Source organism: Bufo bufo, unplaced genomic scaffold (assembly GCF_905171765.1).
Source record: "Bufo bufo unplaced genomic scaffold, aBufBuf1.1, whole genome shotgun sequence".
In the NCBI taxonomy this organism is placed as follows: domain Eukaryota; kingdom Metazoa; phylum Chordata; class Amphibia; order Anura; family Bufonidae; genus Bufo; species Bufo bufo.
In genome coordinates, this window is record NW_024401156.1 from 54,484 (window position 1) to 76,996 (window position 22,513).

A 22,513-nucleotide genomic window follows, 5' to 3' on the forward strand; every position below is an offset into this window, starting at 1 on the left:
TTTACCCTCAACATAGAGCTTCGTCTCATGTGTGTGGGGAAAAGGCTGCATCTACACTGGGGAATGCTATATACGCTGTATATTCCCCTGGCTATAATCGCTAAGCTCTTAAGAGCTTGTTCCTGCATCGCTCTCTGAAGTAAGCGAGGTTCACCCACTGGAGCCTGGAGCCTTGTCGTAGGTCCAGGGTGGGTAGGAAGCGGCGAGATCCCAACCAAGCTGCGGCGGTTCGTGGGGTCGGCAGTGCTGACGGTGTCAAGTGGAGTGCTTGGAGCCCTCGGGAAGCACTAGGAGCGTCCATCAACGGAGGTACCCAGTCGGGGTGCCAGGAAATCCGTTACAGGTACATTTTAGATAATCTAGTATAACACCATCTATAGAGAATTTTTCTGGAGTTTTCCAGATGGTTGACACATTTAGAAGAGGCACACATGATGGAGAATGCAGACTCCCATTGCTCTCGGGTTATACGATTGTTTGATGCTGTTTCCCATTTTCGAAGTAATGGAGACAATGGCGAGTCCAGTCTCCCCGTCATGATATAATAACTGAGAGATAAGGGTTTAATATTAACGGACGGGTTACATATCAATCTCATCATTTGGGAGGCATTCGTGTCATTAGTAAAAAGATCTCCCAGTTTTTTGATTCCCAGGTCAATCCAATTCTGAATGTACATTTCCCCATGACCGCTAGAGGGATATCAGAAAGGGTGATGTTGAGAAAGCTTAATTTAGTTGATAATAAGGTACACACTTCTGTGCCCTTGAGATCCCTCCTACAACCCAAGTGGAAATTGAAGTTGTTTTGTAAGGACATGGTGTACAAAAGCACCTGGGGGTCTGATACCCATTAGGTAGTTCTCAATCGAGATCCAGTGTTTGTTAGAATTGTTTATCCATAAGGATCTCATTTGCTCAAAAATACAAGCTCTATAGTATCTAATAACGGATGGGCCCCCCTTCGATATAGGTAAGTAGAGTATTTCTGCTTGGACTCTCGGTCTTTTATCCTGCCAGATGTTTTTTAGGAGTATTCTTTGGATTATAGGGATAGAGATTGATAAAGGATTTGTGGGATAATAAACATTTTCAGAGCTGAAATCCTCCCCATCCACGGGATTTCATGCTTTTTCATTTTATTCTTGAGTTCTGAGGTTAGGAGATTGCCAATTGTTGGGGTCAGTTGGATTCCTAAATATGTAACATATTCGGAATTCCAATTAAAGGAGAAACTAGCTTTCAATGAAATAAGGTCTGAATCTTTCAGGTCAAGATTAAGAACAGTGCCAATGTAATATTGTAACAGTATCAACTGTTGGCGACGTTCTTCTCCCCTAGTAAGATTGGCGCTGTAGAGCTGCTCCAGCGACTTCCAAGCCGAGTTGTGATTCCCAGTAGCTGTGCAGCTCTTACAAGAGCTAGTAGTGATATAGCTGTTCCTTACAACATGAGACGAGGCTGCGAGTTGAGGGTAAGAAGATTCACCTTTATTGGTGCCACACTTGGTCTTATATACAAGTCCCCATGCAAGGGGACCTCCCCTCTGGACCTGATGGAGAACTGGGTGACAAACACACAGACCAATGGAAATAACCACACAATCTGGGACACTCCCACACAATACCTCCCCTCTACCTGGGAGATGATTAGGTCAGAAACTGTATGTAACCCAATCATCTCCAGACAGTAAAACCCCATTGCTTATAAAAACTCCCGTACAGGACACACAATGCCTCCCCTCTGCCTGGGAGATAATTAGGTCAGAAACTGTATGTAACCCAATCATCTCAAGAGACAAACAGAGGGCTTCTGTTACATGGCTCCCTCTTAGTGGAACACGCTGGCAGACCAGGGCTGTCCAGTCTCTGTTATTCAGGGTTGAGATCAGTCTGCCGGGATAACCCATCCGCGTTGCCATTCTGTTTTCCGGGCCAGTACTGAATGGTAAAGTTGTATTGTTGGAGTCAATTTCTTTAAGGCCCACACCAGGGCTAAGCACCCTTTCTCCACCGCTGCGTAGCTGACCTCTCGGGGAAAAAGCTTTCTGCTAATGTAGCCGACAGGATGCTCTCCTCCATCTTCTCCCACCTGGCCCCCAGTCCAAACATGGAGGTGTTTGGGTCTCCCGAGTTGGTGAACTGGTCCGTTCAGTTCTAGCTTGTGCCCGGGTCGTCACAGGGTGTGCAGCTGCTGTAGAGGTGGGGACGTAGGCAGAAGTGAGGGGGCCCAAATCGTTGCCCAAAAGGACTTCGGCAGGTAAGTTATCCATTATGCCGACTTTTACTACACCGGATCCGGCTCCCCAGTCTAGGTGAACGCAGGCGGTAGGCAGGCAAAATACGAATCCCCCAGCCACTCGAACAGCTACGGGTTGGCCCGTATGCTTATGGGCTGGAACCAAGTGCCTCTGTACCAGTGTAAGGGTAGCGCCAGTGTCCCCTAATCCTTGGGCGACCTGTCCATCGAGTTTGACCTCTTGTTGGTGCTGCAGTCTATTATCCCCGGAATCAGCCTGAATAGGATTGACCTCATACAATACTCCCAGATATTCCTCAGGCTGAGTGTCCGTGTCCACGCAGTGGACAGCCGGAGTACGGGATGCAGCAGAGGTTGACACAGGGGGTGAGTTGTTCCAGGAACGTCGGGGAGGTCCAGCAAAACAAGGGGGGCCGGGCGGAACAGGGGCCCTAAACTCCGGTCGTGGAGAGAGTCTGGATACAAGGGGGACCCGGGTATCCGCTCGAGGATTAGGTCGGGATAACGCTAGGTCCAGTCGCCTGGAATCAGTATACTCATCGGCCAGGCGGGCCGCTTCTGTGAGGTCTCTTACCCAGTTGCTTAAGTCCTGTAGTAGATTATTGAAGAAATGCTTCAAGTGAAAAAGCTGTAGCACCTCCTCGGCAGATACAGCCTGGCATCCATGAATCCACTGGGTAGCGGTGCGGTGCAACCTGTTAGCCTATTCCATGTGGGTGTCACATCCCCGTTTTTTGGTATCTCGGAATTTCCACCAGTATGCCTCAGGAGTTATGGCATACTGTTTAAGTAAGGTGTATTTGATAAGGTGGTATTGTTTTACCTCGTCCTCTGGGACTGCTCTCCCGGATAGAATGGTAACCCAATCCTCTGGGGGTACACTGCCTGTCAAAGGCCACCAAATGGCAGTCAATCTTCCCCTCTGCCTCCCGGAACTGTTTAAATGCAGCAAATGGTACCTTTCAGTTTTCTGTGATGGCCGGAGTAAGGGCGACTGGGGGTGGCGCTGGAGGTCGCTGGGTAATAATTAGTTGCAGCTCGTATTCCATCCGTTCTCGTGCTTCCGCTGCTACCTGGTTGAAAATCTGTGCAAATCGTTCCTCCGAGGGGTCTAGCCCATAGATCGCCAACCGCTCCCTCACTATGCGAGTTGTTTCATCTCCAGACGGGGAAGGGGTTTCAGCCATAGCAGAATTCCAATCCAGCTGCTGTAACTCCGCAATCAGCTCACTCTTAGGTCGGTTGCGGGCAGTCCCTCCACGGCTTTCCAGTAGATTCTTGAGGGTCATCCTTTTTAGCTGTTCATATCGGCTTTCCCTTCGACCTGCAGAAGGACCATCCCACTGCTGCCACCAGTGTAACGGTATCAACCGTTGGCGACGTCCTTCTCCCCTGGTCAGTGTGGCGCTGTAGAGTTGCTCCAGTGAATTCCAAAGCCGAGTTGTGATTCCCAGTCACTGTGCAGCTCTTACAAGAGCTAGTAGTGATATAGCTGTTCCCTACAACACCAGACGAGGCTGCGAGTTGAGCGTAAGAAGATTCACCTTTAGTCTGGCACACACTTGGCCTTATATACAAGTCCCCATTCAAGGGGACCTCCCCTCTGGACCTGATGGAAAACTGGGTGACAAACACACAGACCAATGGAAATAACCACACAATCCGGGACACTCCCACACAATGCCTCCCCTCTACCTGGGAGATAATTAGGTCAGATACTGTATGTAACCCAATCATCTCCAGACAGTAAAGCCCCATTGTTTATAAAAACTCCCGTACAGGACACACAATGCCTCCCCTCTGCCTGGGAGATAATTAGGTCAGAAACTGTATGTAACCCAATCATCTCCAGACAGTAAAGCCCCATTGTTTATAAAAACTCCCGTACAGGACACACAATGCCTCCCCTCTGCCTGGGAGATAATTAGGTCAGAAACTGTATGTAACCCAATCATCTCCAGACAGTAAAGCCCCATTGTTTATAAAAACTCCCTTACAGGACACACAATGCCTCCCCTCTGCCTGGGAGATAATTAGGTCAGATACTGTATGTATAATCAAAATACAGCTAAATATATGTACAAGGTACACGTCCTAAAAATATGAGAAACAAAAATATTGAAAAGGACGCTAAAATGGAGCAAAATAATAATGGTTTTATTAGTGCTCATAGGAAGGGGGGTGAAACCTATATGAATCAAAATAAGACTGATCCGTCTATCCTGATTGGTCTAACCTCATGTGGATTCATTGACACTACCTAATGTATATATAGGAGGTCTATAGAAGGTATCATGAGGGGATAGTCGGACTGAAATATCTAAAAAACCGCCGCACTGACACACGGATATGATGCTCCGACCGGCAAGGTAATGCCGGTGTAATGTGCTGACGGAGATGGATACTGTGTGTGTATAATCCCTGGGGAACTGGGATTCCCAAAGTTATTCACAGGAATTGACACACACTGCAACCAAATGACTGACCAGTGACCACATGTCACTGAGCAGAGGCGGTTAGAGTGAGGAGCGGCTGTGCACTATGCCGACTCACAGACACTATCCACCAAGTAGGTGAGTTAACTACATAGACCACCGCTGATGCCGGCTACCAAACCGCACCGGCAGCAGCAGGTCTACACACACTGAGCTACGGCTCTACGCGTTTCTGTGCAAGTTGGTACATGCACGTCATCAGGAGCCAGGTAGCCACTACACCTAACTGCCTAACGCCGATAGCAGAGGTTTGAAATCGGCTTGCTAACAGTGTTTGTCACGCTGCACCGAATCCTGGTGTGGGAGACGGTGTACTGATAGTTGCATATAGTCTCGGCTCTGTACTGTCCGCGAAGCGGCCAGGCAGACGCCGTGATTTAAAGAGGAACACCACGCCCCCAAGAACACGCCTCCTGCCGGCAGCCAATCCGCCAGATCAAACAATTATATTGGGCTGGTCCACTGACGGCTATGGAGGAATGAGGATGCGTTCAGGGGGGGTCAGCGCAGCAGCGCTGTATCATAACAAAATAGCAGGGACATATCAGCGGCTTACTATATGACAGGCAGCAATATTAAAGGAGCAAAATCGGAAGCCCTAAAGGTAAGCAAGCAGTATCAAATAATGGTTAAAGTTATAGAGAATGACCGTACTGAACTGTATGGAGGATATCCATATACATATTATGATGAATAGTTAAAGTGAAGGTAATATTGCAGAAGATGACATATATTGATAAATATATGATGGATGTCCAAATGTATGTTGCAGTGAATCATCATCAACACATATCAATGGATGAACATGTCACCCTCTCACAATGACAGATCAATGCCAACATGTCTATCGACTAGATATCATCAAATAAAGGACGCACATAGTCAAATAAACGGAACATAGGAGATGGCATCATTTAGACCACGGCGGTTTTTAGATATTTCAGTCCGACTATCCCCTCATGATACCTCCTATAGACCTCCTATATATACATTAGGTAGTGTCAATGAATCCACATGAGGTTAGACCAATCAGGATAGACGGATCAGTCTTATTTTGATTCATATAGGTTTCACCCCCCTTCCTATGAGCACTAATAAAACCATTATTATTTTGCTCCATTTTAGCGTCCTTTTCAATATTTTTGTTTCTCATATTTTTAGGACGTGTACCTTGTACATATAATTAGCTGTATTTTGATTATCCTTAATTGTTCATTCTACCTAGGGAATGGCAGGTTTCTTGTCAGGCAGCATCAATACTGAGCAATGGACGGGTGACCCTGGAGAGGTTTTTTCTGAAAAGGAGATCACCTTCTCCTCTCAAGCAATCAGTATCTCCTCAGCTTTTAAGCAAGTGACCCGCATTTACAAAAATGTTGTCAGATCTTGGTGGGAGGTACAGTCCTTAGAGGTCTATCTGAAAAATAAAATTGTTCCCAGAGGTTTGCGTAATCCCATTATACCTGCCTTTCGGTTAAGATCTCCGGATTTTATAAAAAAGTGGGAAAAAGAATCTGTGGAATCTTCTCTGCGGCTGATGTTATTACTGTTAGAGGAAGAGAGAAAGGTTCTGACTTTGGCAGAAAATGAGCTAAAAGAGAACATTGAGACAGTTAAAAAATTCAATAGCCACTCTGACTTTGTCAAGAAGGAAGCCCTCCTTCAGTCATATATTGAAAAATCTACGGCCCAATTAAAAGAGAAAAAACATTCTCTCTTTAATAGAGATATTAAAGACTTTAGAGAGGGCAAAATCTTTGACTACAGTGTTAAGCACTCAGATGCCTTAGAGCTGGACACTGATGTTTCTTCTTCTGAGTGTGACACTGAACAGGAAACATCAGATAGAGTAAATTCCACTCAGTCATACAGGAGACAAGGTACAGGTAGAGGCGGAGGTAGAGGTAAGGGACGGAATAAGGGTAGAGGTGGGAACACTGGTGGAAGGGTTGGTTTTTTAGACAACACTCCCCCAGTGTCTCAGTACCTACTTCGGAACAAAAATTCCACAAACATCAGACCCTAGCTTTACCACAAGCGTCCTCTGCCAGTAATTTGGAAGAACTACAGGTTATCAACCTTTCACCTCGTCCCCTTACCCCTCTGGAAATACAAGTTCTTCGGAAGGGTTTATCATTTGTACCCATCCGCAGATTTGACCTATTTGGTTGGGTAAAGGACCTGCACCTCTTTGCTCGTAAGTTGAAGTGGCGTAAATTCTTTGCCACTCATGATCGACGCAAATGTGAGGAATTAGGGATAGATCCGTCAGATCTCCCTGAAGTGCAGATTTTGTCAGACCTATACTCTGAAGCCCTACGAAATCCCGGCGAGGGTCCTTTTACGGATTTACGACCTCCTTCCAAGAAAATGCCTCCACTAAATGATAACACACCCATTGACATTTTCGTGTCTGTGGTGACTAATAAGCTCCGTCAATTGGACATACCTAAGGGTAGTGCTGATAATTTGGGTTGGCCCGAAAGGGAGGCCCTTAGAAAACTGCAGATGGATACTGAATTGGTCATTAAACCATCTGATAAAGGTGGCAATATTGTGGTGATGGGACATGATAAATATCAGCAGATGTGTCTGAACATCCTTAGTGACCAATCCACATATAGGAAGCTTCCATCTGATCCATCTGAAGGGTTTAGACTCGAACTACGAGACATCTTAATGAAAGCGTTGGCGAACAAATTGATTAATAAAACGGAATTTGCTTTTATGCTTCCTGATTTTCCGGTTCTCGCCACTCTATATAGCCTACCGAAAGTACACAAAGGCCTTGAGCCTTTGAAAGGTAGGCCAATTGTCTCGGGTACAGGTAGTCTCACTGCTAACATCAGCACCTATGTGGATACTATTTTGAGACCTTTCGTAACCAGCCTGCCGTCCCATGTTAGGGATACCATGGATGTACTGGCAAGGCTCAATGGTATCCACTGTGATAAGGGTACTAAATTGGCCAGTTTAGATGTGGAGGCCCTCTACAGTTCGATTCCCCATCAATTGGGCTGTAGAGCGGTCCTCTCATTTCTCCAACAGAGGGGTGAACACCTGCTAGGCCATAATGCCTTTATCATGGAACTCCTTGAGTTCATATTGACGCGCAATGTGTTTTTGTTTGATGGTAAGATTTTCCACCAGCTCAGGGGAGTCGCAATGGGCAGTCCCTGTGCCCCTACTTTTGCGAATCTCTTCCTGGGCTGGTGGGAAAGGGAGCTGGTTTTTTCTGATGACATGGAGCATTTCGTTGGAGCTGTCCCCCTGTGGATCAGATACATAGATGATGTGCTGATCCTCTGGGGGGCCAGTTCCACTTTGTTCCATGAATTTGTGGCAGCTCTGAATAACAATGAGCTGGGTTTATTTTTCACCTCGGAAATAAATGAGAGTCAGATTTCATTCCTGGATTTGACCATTAAACTTAATACGTCTGGTGATATTGTAACCAGTATGTATAGAAAAACCACGGCTACAAATAGCCTACTCAGATGGGAGAGTGGTCATCCAAAAGCTCTCAAACGAGGGATTCCTAAGGGACAATATTTAAGGGCCCGCAGGAATTGTTCCCAGCTATCGGATTTCAGAAAAGCTGCTGGTGACCTTCAAGATAGATTTCTATCTCGAGGTTATCCTTCCCAATTACTCAAGGAAGCTTACCATCACTCTTTGAGTCTCAACAGAGATTCGCTAATATCTCCCAAATCAATTCCATCAGGGATGGAGAGTGTGCGGATCATCGGCACGTTTGATAGCGCTCATGATCAAGTGCGCAACGTGCTATCTGAATATTGGGACATCCTCAGATCCGATACGGATATTGGTCATCATATCCCGGACAAACCAGCAATTACCTTCCGTCGCAGCCAAAATTTGCGGGACATTTTGGTTCATAGTATGTACCAGAGTCCTAGACAACATACCTGGTTACATAATCCCATTTCGGGAATGTTTCCTTGTGGCTCTTGCAAGTTTTGTGGCTATATCAACAAGAACAAATCATTCTCTGGTTATGCATCTGACAGAACATTCTTCATTAGACCATTCGTGAATTGTAAAACTACTGGCGTGGTCTATTTGATGACATGTAAATGTAGCCTGAAATACGTTGGCAAAACGATACGGGAGCTAAGACGGCGGATAGGGGAACATGTATCTGATATCAACAAATGTCAGGACACACCTATCGCCCGCCATGTGGTTGAATGCCATAGCGGTAATGCTTCCGTTATCAAATTTCAGGGCATTGACACCGTGAAGAGATCACCGCGAGGCGGTGATTTGGACCGCATTCTTTTACAAAAGGAGGCACAATGGATTTTTAGGCTGGGTACCATCAAACCGTCGTGGTCTAAATGATGCCATCTCCTATGTTCCGTTTATTTGACTATGTGCGTCCTTTATTTGATGATATCTAGTCGATAGACATGTTGGCATTGATCTGTCATTGTGAGAGGGTGACATGTTCATCCATTGATATGTGTTGATGATGATTCACTGCAACATACATTTGGACATCCATCATATATTTATCAATATATGTCATCTTCTGCAATATTACCTTCACTTTAACTATTCATCATAATATGTATATGGATATCCTCCATACAGTTCAGTACGGTCATTCTCTATAACTTTAACCATTATTTGATACTGCTTGCTTACCTTTAGGGCTTCCGATTTTGCTCCTTTAATATTGCTGCCTGTCATATAGTAAGCCGCTGATATGTCCCTGCTATTTTGTTATGATACAGCGCTGCTGCGCTGACCCCCCCTGAACGCATCCTCATTCCTCCATAGCCGTCAGTGGACCAGCCCAATATAATTGTTTGATCTGGCGGATTGGCTGCCGGCAGGAGGCGTGTTCTTGGGGGCGTGGTGTTCCTCTTTAAATCACGGCGTCTGCCTGGCCGCTTTGCGGACAGTACAGAGCCGAGACTATATGCAACTATCAGTACACCGTCTCCCACACCAGGATTCGGTGCAGCGTGACAAACACTGTTAGCAAGCCGATTTCAAACCTCTGCTATCGGCGTTAGGCAGTTAGGTGTAGTGGCTACCTGGCTCCTGATGACGTGCATGTGCCAACTTGCACAGAAACGCGTAGAGCCGTAGCTCAGTGTGTGTAGACCTGCTGCTGCCGGTGCGGTTTGGTAGCCGGCATCAGCGGTGGTCTATGTAGTTAACTCACCTACTTGGTGGATAGTGTCTGTGAGTCGGCATAGTGCACAGCCGCTCCTCACTCTAACCGCCTCTGCTCAGTGACATGTGGTCACTGGTCAGTCATTTGGTTGCAGTGTGTGTCAATTCCTGTGAATAACTTTGGGAATCCCAGTTCCCCAGGGATTATACACACACAGTATCCATCTCTGTCAGCACATTACACCGGCATTACCTTGCCGGTCGGAGCATCATATCCGTGTGTCAGTGCGGCGGTTTTTAGATATTTCAGTCCGACTATCCCCTCATGATACCTTCTATAGACCTCCTATATATACATTAGGTAGTGTCAATGAATCCACATGAGGTTAGACCAATCAGGATAGACGGATCAGTCTTATTTTGATTCATATAGGTTTCACCCCCCTTCCTATGAGCACTAATAAAACCATTATTATTTTGCTCCATTTTAGCGTCCTTTTCAGATACTGTATGTAACCCAATCATCTCCAGACAGTAAAGCCCCATTGTTTATAAAAACTCCCGTACAGGACACACAATGCCTCCCCTCTGCCTGGGAGATAATTAGGTCAGAAACTGTATGTAACCCAATCATCTCCAGACAGTAAAGCCCCATTGTTTATAAAAACTCCCGTACAGGACACACAATGCCTCCCCTCTGCCTGGGAGATAATTAGGTCAGAAACTGTATGTAACCCAATCATCTCCAGACAGTAAAGCCCCATTGTTTATAAAAACTCCCGTACAGGACACACAATGCCTCCCCTCTGCCTGGGAGATAATTAGGTCAGAAACTGTATGTAACCCAATCATCTCCAGACAGTAAAGCCCCATTGTTTATAAAAACTCCCGTACAGGACACACAATGCCTCCCCTCTGCCTGGGAGATAATTAGGTCAGAAACTGTATGTAACCCAATCATCTCCAGACAGTAAAGCCCCATTGTTTATAAAAACTCCCGTACAGGACACACAATGCCTCCCCTCTGCCTGGGAGATAATTAGGTCAGAAACTGTATGTAACCCAATCATCTCAAGAGACAGACAGAGGGCTTCTGTTACAAATATTATCCGCGAACAGTCTCATTTTGTGATTCCTATTGCCAAACTTTATACCCGTAACCTGTGAATGAGCCCTGATACTTTCCGCTAAAGGTTCTATTAACGCAAAAATAATAGGAGAAATGGGGCACCCCTGTCTTGTTCCGTTATTAATTGGGAACGGGTTGGATATCATTCCATTAACAAAGAATTTAGCTGAGGGTTTCGAGTAGAGTGCCTATACTCCAAACTTCGACAATACTTCCTCCAAGGACCCCCAATGCACCCTATCGAGCGCCTTCTCATCACTTGACCTTGCCACAAAAATAAGGTCTATTATGCGTCTAGTACCATCTAATGTTTGTCCGGATTTAACAAAGTCATGATGGACCAGGGAGGAGATTAGGGGGGATAGTCTATTGTCCAATAGTTTAGAGTAAATTTTAAGATCAGTGTTCAAAAGAGCGACGGGTCGGAAATTCCCTGGTTGGTCAGGAGATTTTCCTGGTTTAGGGAGGGCCACTTTAGTGGCTTTGAGCATTTCAGGTGGTATACCACATTTCAGATGTGGAGAGAGTATTTTTTCAAAGGTTTTGAACTATTCGTTGGTTAACCCGCCTGGACCTGGAGATTTATTGTTTTTGGATGATTTGCTCATCTGTGATATTTCTGTAAGCTCAGTTGGCTTATTGGTCGGGAGACAGTTTAGGCAGCGAGATATCGGATAGGAATTTATTAATGAGGTCAGGGGTCGGTTGGGGCAGTGAGTTATTATCTTTGAGATTAAAGAAGTCAGACTAATAATCAGCAGACGTATTGGATATTCCTTGAGGGTTAATAATCTTTTCTTTGCGTGAATTATAGATAATCGTTAGTTTCTTTCTATTATGGGTGACTTTAATTTTATTGGCCAAGATCGTACTCGCTGTATTTCCTTGTGAGTAATATTTGGCCTTGGATTTCCTCAATTTCCTCGAAACCACTTTGAAAAAGTTGGTATAGTTCGAAATGTAAGTCTTTACGTTGGTTAAATGTAATTTGGTAGGGTTTTTTTGTGCATAGTTTTTCTAGGTCAGGGTTTCTATGGAGTCGTGTGAGGGGTTGATTTTTTATGGGACGACTTGTAGCTTTCATTGGTGTCATTTTAGAGTAAATTACACTTTTTGATCGCTTGTTATTAAGTTTTTTCAATGGCAACTATAATTAGCAATTCTTTTTTTTATATACCGGTATATTTTTTACAGCGTTCCCCGTAGGGGATAATTTACATGATATTTATGTAGTCCGGGTCGTTACGGACGCGGTAATACCAAACATATGGGGGAGATTATTTTTTTTCATTGAACAGCATATATTTTTTTTACTTACATTTTTTTATTTAATAAATGTTTTTTTTTTCTTTTTACCACTTGCTAGTCCCACAAGGGGACTATAACCGACACATTCTGATTGATTTTAACCCTTAGGGTACTGGAGGTTTTCATTTTTCTTCCCTATCTTCCTGAAGCCATAACTTTTTTTATTTTTCCGGTCACATAGCTGTGTGGGGGCTTATTTTTTGTTGGACAGGCTGTACTTTCTAATGCCACCATTTAAAATGGCATAAAAATGTAGTGTGAAGCGGGGAAAAAAAATCCAAATGGGGTGGAATTTGAAAAAAACGCAATTCCTCCACCGTTTTACGGGTTTTGTTCCCATGGCGTTCCATTTGCGGCAAAACAGACCCGTGCCCTTTATTCTCTGGGTCAGTGTGATGACAACGATACCCCACATGTGTAGGTTTTTATGTCTAAACACCACTTTGGAGTGTGTGACTTTTTAATCACATTTTATTACATTTTGTTTGGGTAAGAGAAGCGATGAAAAAATGGCAAATTGGGTATTTTTACGCTTTTTTCCGTTACACAATTTGCCATATTGGAAAAATATTTTTATTTTTAAATAGTACGGGTGCTTTCAGTCTCAGTGATACCCGGGATGTTTATATTTTTGTTATATATGTAAGTATTTTTTTTATAATACGGAAAGGGGGGTGATTTAAACTTTTAGATTTTTTTTATGTTTTATATATTTTTTTAAAGTTTTTTTTACTTTTTGGCAGTGATTTTGAAGCTGGTACTTGAGCCTACAAAATAATTTTTTATTATTTTTTAATTCTGAACAATCATGGATTTTTTAAATGGATTTATTACTGAGAATTGCTCATTTCTTATGTTGACCTGCCACCTGGTGGCCAAAATTAGAATTGCATCTTAAACGCCCTAAGCCTCTTCAGCGAGGCTGAGTGTATTGAAATCAATTATCGCCATCCTCACTGGCCGCAGACGATGCCTGTAAGAAGCCTGGAAGTGTGAGCTTCTGGGTTTTTCACCCTTTAGATGCCGTGATCTCACTTGATCATGGCATCTAAAGGCTTTAATAACTGCGATCGGCATTAATGCCATTCGAGGTAATTAGCCGCGGGTCTCTGTTGTTTGAAACAGAGGAGACCCGCCGGCCATGACGTCCACTGCACTTGCGAGCGGGCGCCATGTTTTCCTATCGCTCCAGTGCATTGCATTTTAATGTCAGTGCTGGAAACTACTCAAGGCAGGCTTAGGGCCTACATCAGACCCCATTCAGCCTTTACATGCATCAGCACCCCACGATCGCATTTGCGGAGTGCCGATGGGAGGCAGAGGGAGTCCGTTCCCTCTGTCAGCGCTTTACATGTGAAGGGCGCCATTGCCCGTAGCATGTAAAGTGTTAAACATCCCTTATTGTCACTCTTGCCGGTCCAGGCTGTTAGAGCAGGACTGCGGTTGTCATGCGAGAACCGGGGCCCCGTTCCCCGCTGCACAGGGGACCTGTGCAGTGCTTAGACTGGGCCGCCATGAAAAAGCGGCGGCCCAGCCTGAGGCCCCATATGGGTGGTCACTAAGGGGTTAAGAAAAATCAAAAATCAAAATAATCGAAATAATAAATAAAAAATAAATTGCCCCGCTAGACAAAATGACTACGCGTTTCGGAGCCCGGGCTCCCTCCTCAGTAGCCGTGAATACCGTAGTCATGTAATGACATTTTTGGATGGTTTTATAATCCAAAAGTAATCGATAAAACACAAACTACTTTAAGGAAAAACATAAAAAAACATCATCCTCACGCATCCAGGCTTGGTTCATTTTGACAAAAGAGATGTTTTGGGCACTGGCGGAAGACAACTTGATCCGTTTAGGGGCCCCCATGCCCCATCATGCTGAAAACCCTCTCCAAGAGGACATTGGAGGCCGGGCAAGAGATAGAGAGCGGGCTGTGCCTGCCCAGAAATCCATGGGCTCAGGGAACTCAGTAGCCAGATAGGAGAGTCCAGGTAGGACTGAACCTTGGTGTTGAGGCGGTAGGTCTTACATTTATTTAAAGGGGTTGTCCACTTTATTTACATTGATGACCTATCCCCAGGATAGGTCAATATCAGATCGTCGGGGGTCCGATGGCGAGCAGGTATACAATGAAGGGAAGGAAGTGCTCGAACGAGCGCCAAAATCGGCTCCCTGATGATCTGATATTGATGACCCATCCTGTGGAGAGGTCATCAATATAAATAAAGCGGACAACCCCTTTAATGTCTGAGGGGGCTTCCAGTATGCATGTTGGTCGGTGGGTTCTGACCTCCACCAGAGGACTCATCCTGTTATTAGGCCTACTTCTTCATACTATAAGACCTGACCACCAAGCTGACAAGAATTCTCCTCACCTTCATGATAGGTGACGACTGCTCCTTCTATACATTTCCAATAATACATTTTTATGGCAGGTCAAAAGTCTCACGTCGGTGGGGTAGGGGTGGTGCACTGCAGTGACCTGTCATGAGTCCACAATGGGAAGATTTCAGTGGATTTCTCTTCCGGGGAAGTGTTATATTTAGTGGTGGGTTTGGGATATGTTTGACAAACATGATCTCCACATTAACGTTTCTAGATGATAAACTGAAATTAATGGGCTTAGGTTTGACCATGGTGTGTCCAGGGTCAGTCAGACCCCTGCACTTACTTGTGATGGTACCCGCCAGACCAAGGACAAAGCGACTTTCTTCTGTGTCTTCATTCTGATCGACTGCAAAGGACTCCACAAACCTGCTCACAGTCTGCCCGGCCAAGCTGAAGAACTCGGCGGTCGTATCCTGCCAGAAAAAAAGACATAACTAGAGAGGAGAACGGGTACCAAGAGAGGATACTAACCACCATACTACCTATAGGTATGTGGGATGACTATCCCCTTACGTGTCCCCACCCTTAACTCACTTACTGAAGTCCTGGTTTAAATTAGCCCTCAGAACCCGTATAGTCATAGTTCCTGGACCACTTACTCCTCTAAGTGATCATCCTGATTTACCTCCAGGACTTCAGGGTTCATTTTCTCATCCGTCTCCAGGCAGAGGCATAGTCAGAATACGGGACGTGTGGACTATCTCTGGCCTTCACCTCCTGCAGACCCCTCTGACCCTTTTCCACAGTCATTAGTTCTTTGGTTTCATTATTTTCCAGCTTGGAATGCCCTCTCCTCCGCTGCACCTAGTTCGCAACTCAGTGGTGAACTGACCCAATGTGAGAAGCTATATCTACCTCCGCTCCTAGACATGCTATATCCATGATGTACAAAATCACGCGAACCGAGGAGCTAGGGGACAGGCGATCGGCACCATAGACTCAGCCCCAGATACATGTCTACATGGCAAAGGGAACTGGGCTCTGGTCTATCTGCAGATCCGTGTAAGGCGACTTTCACACTAGCATTTTTCTGGATCCGGCAGGGTTCAGCAAAAACGCTTCCGTTACGGATAATACAACCGCATGCATCTGTCATGAACGGATCCGGTTGTGTTATCTGTAAAATAGCCAAGACGGATCCGTCATGAACTCCACTGAAGGTCAATGGGAGACGGATCCGTTTTCTATTGTGTCCGAGAAAACGGATCCGTCCCCATTGACTTACATTGTGTGCCAGGACGGATCCGTCTTTCTCCGCCCCACATGCTTGCAGTATTATTCTGTCCACGATGGGAGAGCAACCAATCCGAACAGAATTCATTCTGGGGACTCTGTTTCGTTCAGTTTTGTCCCCATTGACCCTATGACGGATCTCAATAGCGGAAAGGGAAAGCACAGATGTGAAAGTAACCTACAGTTGCAAGAAGAAGCATGTGAACCCTTTGGAATGATATGGATTTCTGCACAAATTGGTCATAAAATGTGATCTGATCTTCATCTAAGACACAACAATAGACAATCACAGTCGGCTTAAACTAATAACACACAAAGAGTTAAATGTTACCATGTTTTTATTGAACACACCATGTAAACATTCACAGTGCAGGTGGAAAAAGTATGTGAACCCTTGGATTTAATAACTGGTTGAACCTCCTTTGGCAGCAATAACTTCCACCAAACGTTTCCTGTAGTTGCAGATCAGACACAACGGTCAGGAGTAATTCTTCACCATTCCTCTTTACAGAACGGTTTCAGTTCAGCAATATTCTTGGGATGTCTGGTGTGAATCGCTTTCTTGAGGTCATGCCACAGCATCTCCATCGGGTTGAGGTCAGGACTCTGACTGGGCCACTCCAGAAGGCGGATTTTCTTCTGTTTAAAGGGATTCTGTTGTTGATTCACTTCTATGCTTTGGGTCGTTGTCCTGTTGCAACACCCATCTTCTGTTGAGCTTCAGCTGGTGGACAGATGGCCTTAAGTTCTCCTGCAAAATGTCTTGATAAACTTGGGAATTCATTTTTCCTTCAATGATAGCAATCCGTCCAGGCCCTGACGCAGCAAAGCAGCCCCAAACCATGATGCCCCCACCACCATACTTCACAGTTGGGATGAGGTGTGACAAACTGCCATTTGCCACTGGGCATTGTAGAGGACTTATGGCTAGCCTCCTGCCCTACGACTATGGCCCCGGGACATGTTGCCCTTCAGGAACAGTGTGACAGAACTGTGCCGCATGTCTGGACTGTTGGTGGGACCGAACGCGGTCAGCGGTGTATGCTGGGGATTCTGTGGAGCTGGAATCGTATGCGCGGATACACGAACGCCGCTGACCCTTACCTTCTTCCATACTGAACTTTCAGCTCCGTTCGAAGATGGGACTTAGTCGTTTTTCTGCATGAAATTGACCGACCGCACAGCCCAAATTTATGGAACTGTTTTGGGCAGGAAATTGTGCTTGCGGTCGGTCATAAAGGACTTCCACTAAACTTTTGATCCGCTGGAGGGATTTGTGTGATTTTTGGAAGTGGTTATATTTGATGTATACTGAGTTTAAATATGTAATTTTTATGGAGATGGAATGTATGGTTTTAAAGTTACAGTGTATGTTTAAAAACTGTATTTTTACTGTCTGTGATAGTTATGTTAATCCATAATTATATTTCAGACAGAAGGGAGGATTTTGTGTATTCGGGTGGGGATTCCTATCCTATTGTTCCCACATGTGTATTGGTGATCTCCCTTTGTCCTGGGAGATAATTGAATTGCACTTCAGGTGTCTCCAGGGCAGAGAGGAGGAAACCATGATGCATTGTGGGGACCTGCATAAATACGGGCGGGTAGCCCTCAATAAAGTGTGTTCAGTTCATGTTTTTCTAACCCTTCAAAACGCAGCCTCGTCTCGTTATTGGAGGGAATTGCTGTATCACGCTGGGGATTGCTATGCTCTGCATATTCCCTGGAGGAGAGATCTTACCCACACGGTCCTGAATGCTGGAGGTTCATTCAGGGTGGAAGGAAGACGGCGCGGCTCCAGTTAAGCTACGGCGGTTGTGGAGTCTGCGGTGCTTGTGGTGTCCAGTGCGGTGCTTGTGGTCCTCGGCGCAAGCTAGGAAGCGTCCATTAAAGGAAGCGGATCCGTTACATGGGGTTTTGAGGTTGGTGTGCTGTGCCTCTTTTTCTCCACACATAATGTTGTGTGTTTCTTCCAAACAACTCAACTTTGGTCTCATCTGTCCACAGAATATTTTGCCAGTACTGCTGTGGAACATCCAGGGGCTCTTGTGCAAACTGTAAACGTGCAGCAATGTTTTTTTGGACAGCAGTGGCTTCCTCTGTGGTATCCTCCCATGAAATCCATTCTTGTTTAGTGTTTTATGTATTGTAGATTTGCTAACAGGGATGTTGGCATATGCCAGAGACTTCTGTAAGTCTTTAGCTGACACTCTAGGATTCTTCTTCACCTCATTGAGCAGTCTGCGCTGTGCTCTTACAGTCATCTTTACAGGACGGCCACTCCTAGGGAGAGTAGCAGCAGTGCTGAACGTCCTCCATTTATAGACAATTTGTCTTACCGTGGACTGATGAACAGCAAGGCTTTTGGAGATACTTTTATAACCCTTTCCAGCTTTATACAAGTCAACAATTCTTAATCGTAGGTCTTCTGAGAGCTCTTTTGTGCGAGGCATCATTCACATCAGGCAATGCTTCTTGTGAAAAGCAAACCCAGAACTGGTGTGTGTTTTTTATAGGGCAGGGCAGCTGTAACCAACACCTCCAATCTCATCTCATTGATTGGACTCCAGTTGGCTGACACTTAGCTCTTGGAGATGTCATTAGTCTAGGGGTTCACATACTTTTTCCACCTGCACTGTGAATGTTTACATGGTGTGTTCAATAAAAAAATGGTAACATTTAACTCTTTGTGTGTTATTAGTTTAAGCAGACTGTGATTGTCTATTGTTGTGACTTAGATGAAGATCAGATCACATTTTATGACCAATTTGTGTAGAAATCCATATCATTCCAAAGGGTTCACATACTTTTTCTTGCAACTGTAACTCACAAGTTATCAGGGTCATGTGGCTGTCGCACGAGGTGGTGCAGAGCCCTCACTACCAAACACTTGCTCAGCAGTAGGGACGATGCTTCACATTGGGAGTGGCTCCTCTATGGCAAGAGATGTTCTCCATACATGACTCTCTTCTCTGGGCTTCTGTATCTGCCTCACCTGAGATCGCTTGGTTGTCTATGTTCTCTGGACCCATTTCCAAGATCAAAAGAAGGGATTCTCCGATTTTTTTTATTTAGCAATGAGACAAATTATCCCTTCTAGATGGAGATCAAATGAGACCTTGCATACAATGTCCTGGGCAGCGGATGTGATCAGACGTATGGGGGAGCTCAGAGCCGAAGACCAGAACTCCACTTCAGCCTTCACCCAGCTTTGGTCTTCAGATACGACGCTCCCCAGTGTTCTCTGTAGGGCACACAAAGGGTAGTCTCCCTTCTCCAGATCCATAACATGGTTACGGTACTCCTTTCCACCCCTTCCCTCACTCCACCCTTTTGTCCAGTCCTTGTCAGATTTGTTCTTTGTTTTTTTTATTTGACCTACATATAACGCCATATTGTATTGGCTCTATAACTCATCTTTACTACATTGCGTTTTTTTTTATATACCTACCTTTGTATTATGTCTTTGCTGTAGATCACATGCTGGAATTTCACTGATGTGCTCAATAAAAACTGTTTGAGCCCATAATCATCGATGGTGGAGCTTCTACCATTTCTAGTAGTGGTGGTCCACATCTCCCGGAAATCTACCATGTCCAGCTCCAACTGCCCACATTCCCTCTCTGCACCCAAAAGACATCTGAGACAAGGGTGTCCTCTGCTCTCCACTACTCACCATTCCTAGGATGCTCCTTACTGTCTCCTCCCTGTTAGAGACTCCCCACAACAATGTGCAGAGCGCAGACCCCATCTCAGAGCAGAAGTCAACCTGCTGGACATTCTGTTCTCGGAGCTCAGTCACCTGGAGAAGCAGAGACAGATTCTCCTGCACAAATAAGGAGAGCAATGTAAGCCGTGCAGTCCACAAGTGCCCACCGCCACCACCAAACCACACGGAATCCATCCCTGCTACTGCTCACACCAGCTGCACACCCCGACATACACGCTACATGGCCTGCCACACCTGACACCTCCTCCTGACATACGCTCCATGTTCTGCCACACCTGACACCTCCTTCCGATACACACCCCACACCTGACACCACCTTCCAATACACACCCCACACTTGACACCTCCTTCTAATACACACCACACACCTGACACCTCCTTCCAATACACACCCCACACCTGACACCTCCTCCTGACACACACTCCATGTCCTGCCACACCTGACACCTCCTCCTGACACACGCTGCATGTTCTGCCACACCTGACACCTCCTCCTGACACATGCTCCATGTCCTGCCACACCTGACACCTCCTCCTGACACACCCTCCATGTCCTGCCACACCTGACACCTCCTCCTGACACACGCTGCATGTTCTGCCACACCTGACACCTCCTCCTGACACACGCTCCATGTCCTGCCACACCTGACACCTCCTCCTGACACACGCTCCATGTCCTGCCACACCTGACACCTCCTCCTGACACACGCTCCATGTCCTGCCACACCTGACACCTCCTCCTGACACACGCTGCATGTTCTGCCACACCTGACACCTCCTCCTGACACACGCTGCATGTTCTGCCACACCTGACACCTCCTCCTGACACACGCTGCATGTTCTGCCACACCTGACACCTCCTCCTGACACACGCTCCATGTCCTGCCACACCTGACACCTCCTCCTGACACACGCTGCATGTTCTGCCACACCTGACACCTCCTCCTGACACACGCTCCATGTCCTGCCACACCTGACACCTCCTCCTGACACACGCTGCATGTTCTGCCACACCTGACACCTCCTCCTGACACACACTGCATGTTCTGCCACACCTGACACCTCCTCCTGACACATGCTCCATGTTCTGCCACACCTGACACCTCCTCCTGACACACGCTGCATGTTCTGCCACACCTGACACCTCCTCCTGACACATGCTCCATGTTCTGCCACACCTGACACCTCCTCCTGACACACGCTCCATGTCCTGCCACACCTGACACCTCCTCCTGACACACGCTGCATGTTCTGCCACACCTGACACCTCCTCCTGACACACGCTGCATGTTCTGCCACACCTGACACCTCCTCCTGACACATGCTCCATGTTCTGCCACACCTGACACCTCCTCCTGACACACGCTCCATGTCCTGCCACACCTGACACCTCCTCCTGACACACGCTCCATGTCCTGCCACACCTGACACCTCCTCCTGACACACGCTGCATGTTCTGCCACACCTGACACCTCCTCCTGACACACGCTGCATGTTCTGCCACACCTGACACCTCCTCCTGACACATGCTCCATGTTCTGCCACACCTGACACCTCCTCCTGACACACGCTCCATGTCCTGCCACACCTGACACCTCCTCCTGACACACGCTGCATGTTCTGCCACACCTGACACCTCCTCCTGACACACGCTCCATGTCCTGCCACACCTGACACCTCCTCCTGACACACGCTGCATGTTCTGCCACACCTGACACCTCCTCCTGACACATGCTCCATGTTCTGCCACACCTGACACCTCCTCCTGACACACGCTCCATGTCCTGCCACACCTGACACCTCCTCCTGACACACGCTGCATGTCCTGCCACACCTGACACACGCTCCATGGCCTGCCACACCTGACACCTCCTCCTGACACACGCTGCATGTTCTGCCACACCTGACACCTCCTCCTGACACACGCTCCATGTTCTGCCACACCTGACACCTCCTCCTGACACACGCTCCATGTTCTGCCACACCTGACACCTCCTCCTGACACACGCTCCATGTTCTGCCACACCTGACACCTCCTCCTGACACACGCTCCATGTCCTGCCACACCTGACACCTCCTCCTGACACACGCTGCATGTTCTGCCACACCTGACACCTCCTCCTGACACACGCTGCATGTTCTGCCACACCTGACACCTCCTCCTGACACACGCTCCATGTCCTGCCACACCTGACACCTCCTCCTGACACACGCTCCATGTTCTGCCACACCTGACACCTCCTCCTGACACACGCTGCATGTTCTGCCACACCTGACACCTCCTCCTGACACACGCTGCATGTTCTGCCACACCTGACACCTCCTCCTGACACACGCTCCATGTCCTGCCACACCTGACACCTCCTCCTGACACACGCTGCATGTTCTGCCACACCTGACACCTCCTCCTGACACACGCTGCATGTTCTGCCACACCTGACACCTCCTCCTGACACACGCTCCATGTCCTGCCACACCTGACACCTCCTCCTGACACACGCTCCATGTCCTGCCACACCTGACACCTCCTCCTGACACACGCTGCATGTTCTGCCACACCTGACACCTCCTCCTGACACACGCTGCATGTTCTGCCACACCTGACACCTCCTCCTGACACACGCTCCATGTCCTGCCACACCTGACACCTCCTCCTGACACACGCTGCATGTTCTGCCACACCTGACACCTCCTCCTGACACATGTTCCATGTTCTGCCACACCTGACACCTCCTCCTGACACACGCTCCATGTCCTGCCACACCTGACACCTCCTCCTGACACACGCTCCATGTCCTGCCACACCTGACACCTCCTCCTGACA

General features: G+C 46.8%; 1 protein-coding gene across 1 annotated transcript in view; it reads right to left on the reverse strand.

Moving 5' to 3' along the window:
- Positions 1–22,513, reverse strand: part of LOC120984668 (heat shock factor 2-binding protein-like) — a 68,522-nt gene that overhangs the window by 32,965 nt on the left and 13,044 nt on the right. Inside the window, exons 3-4 of the mRNA XM_040413422.1 lie at positions 19,636–19,785; positions 15,010–15,139 (exon numbers count right to left, since the gene is read on the reverse strand). Of these exons, the coding sequence (XP_040269356.1) occupies positions 15,010–15,139; positions 19,636–19,785 (280 nt within the window). The remainder of the gene's footprint in view (positions 1–15,009; positions 15,140–19,635; positions 19,786–22,513) is intronic.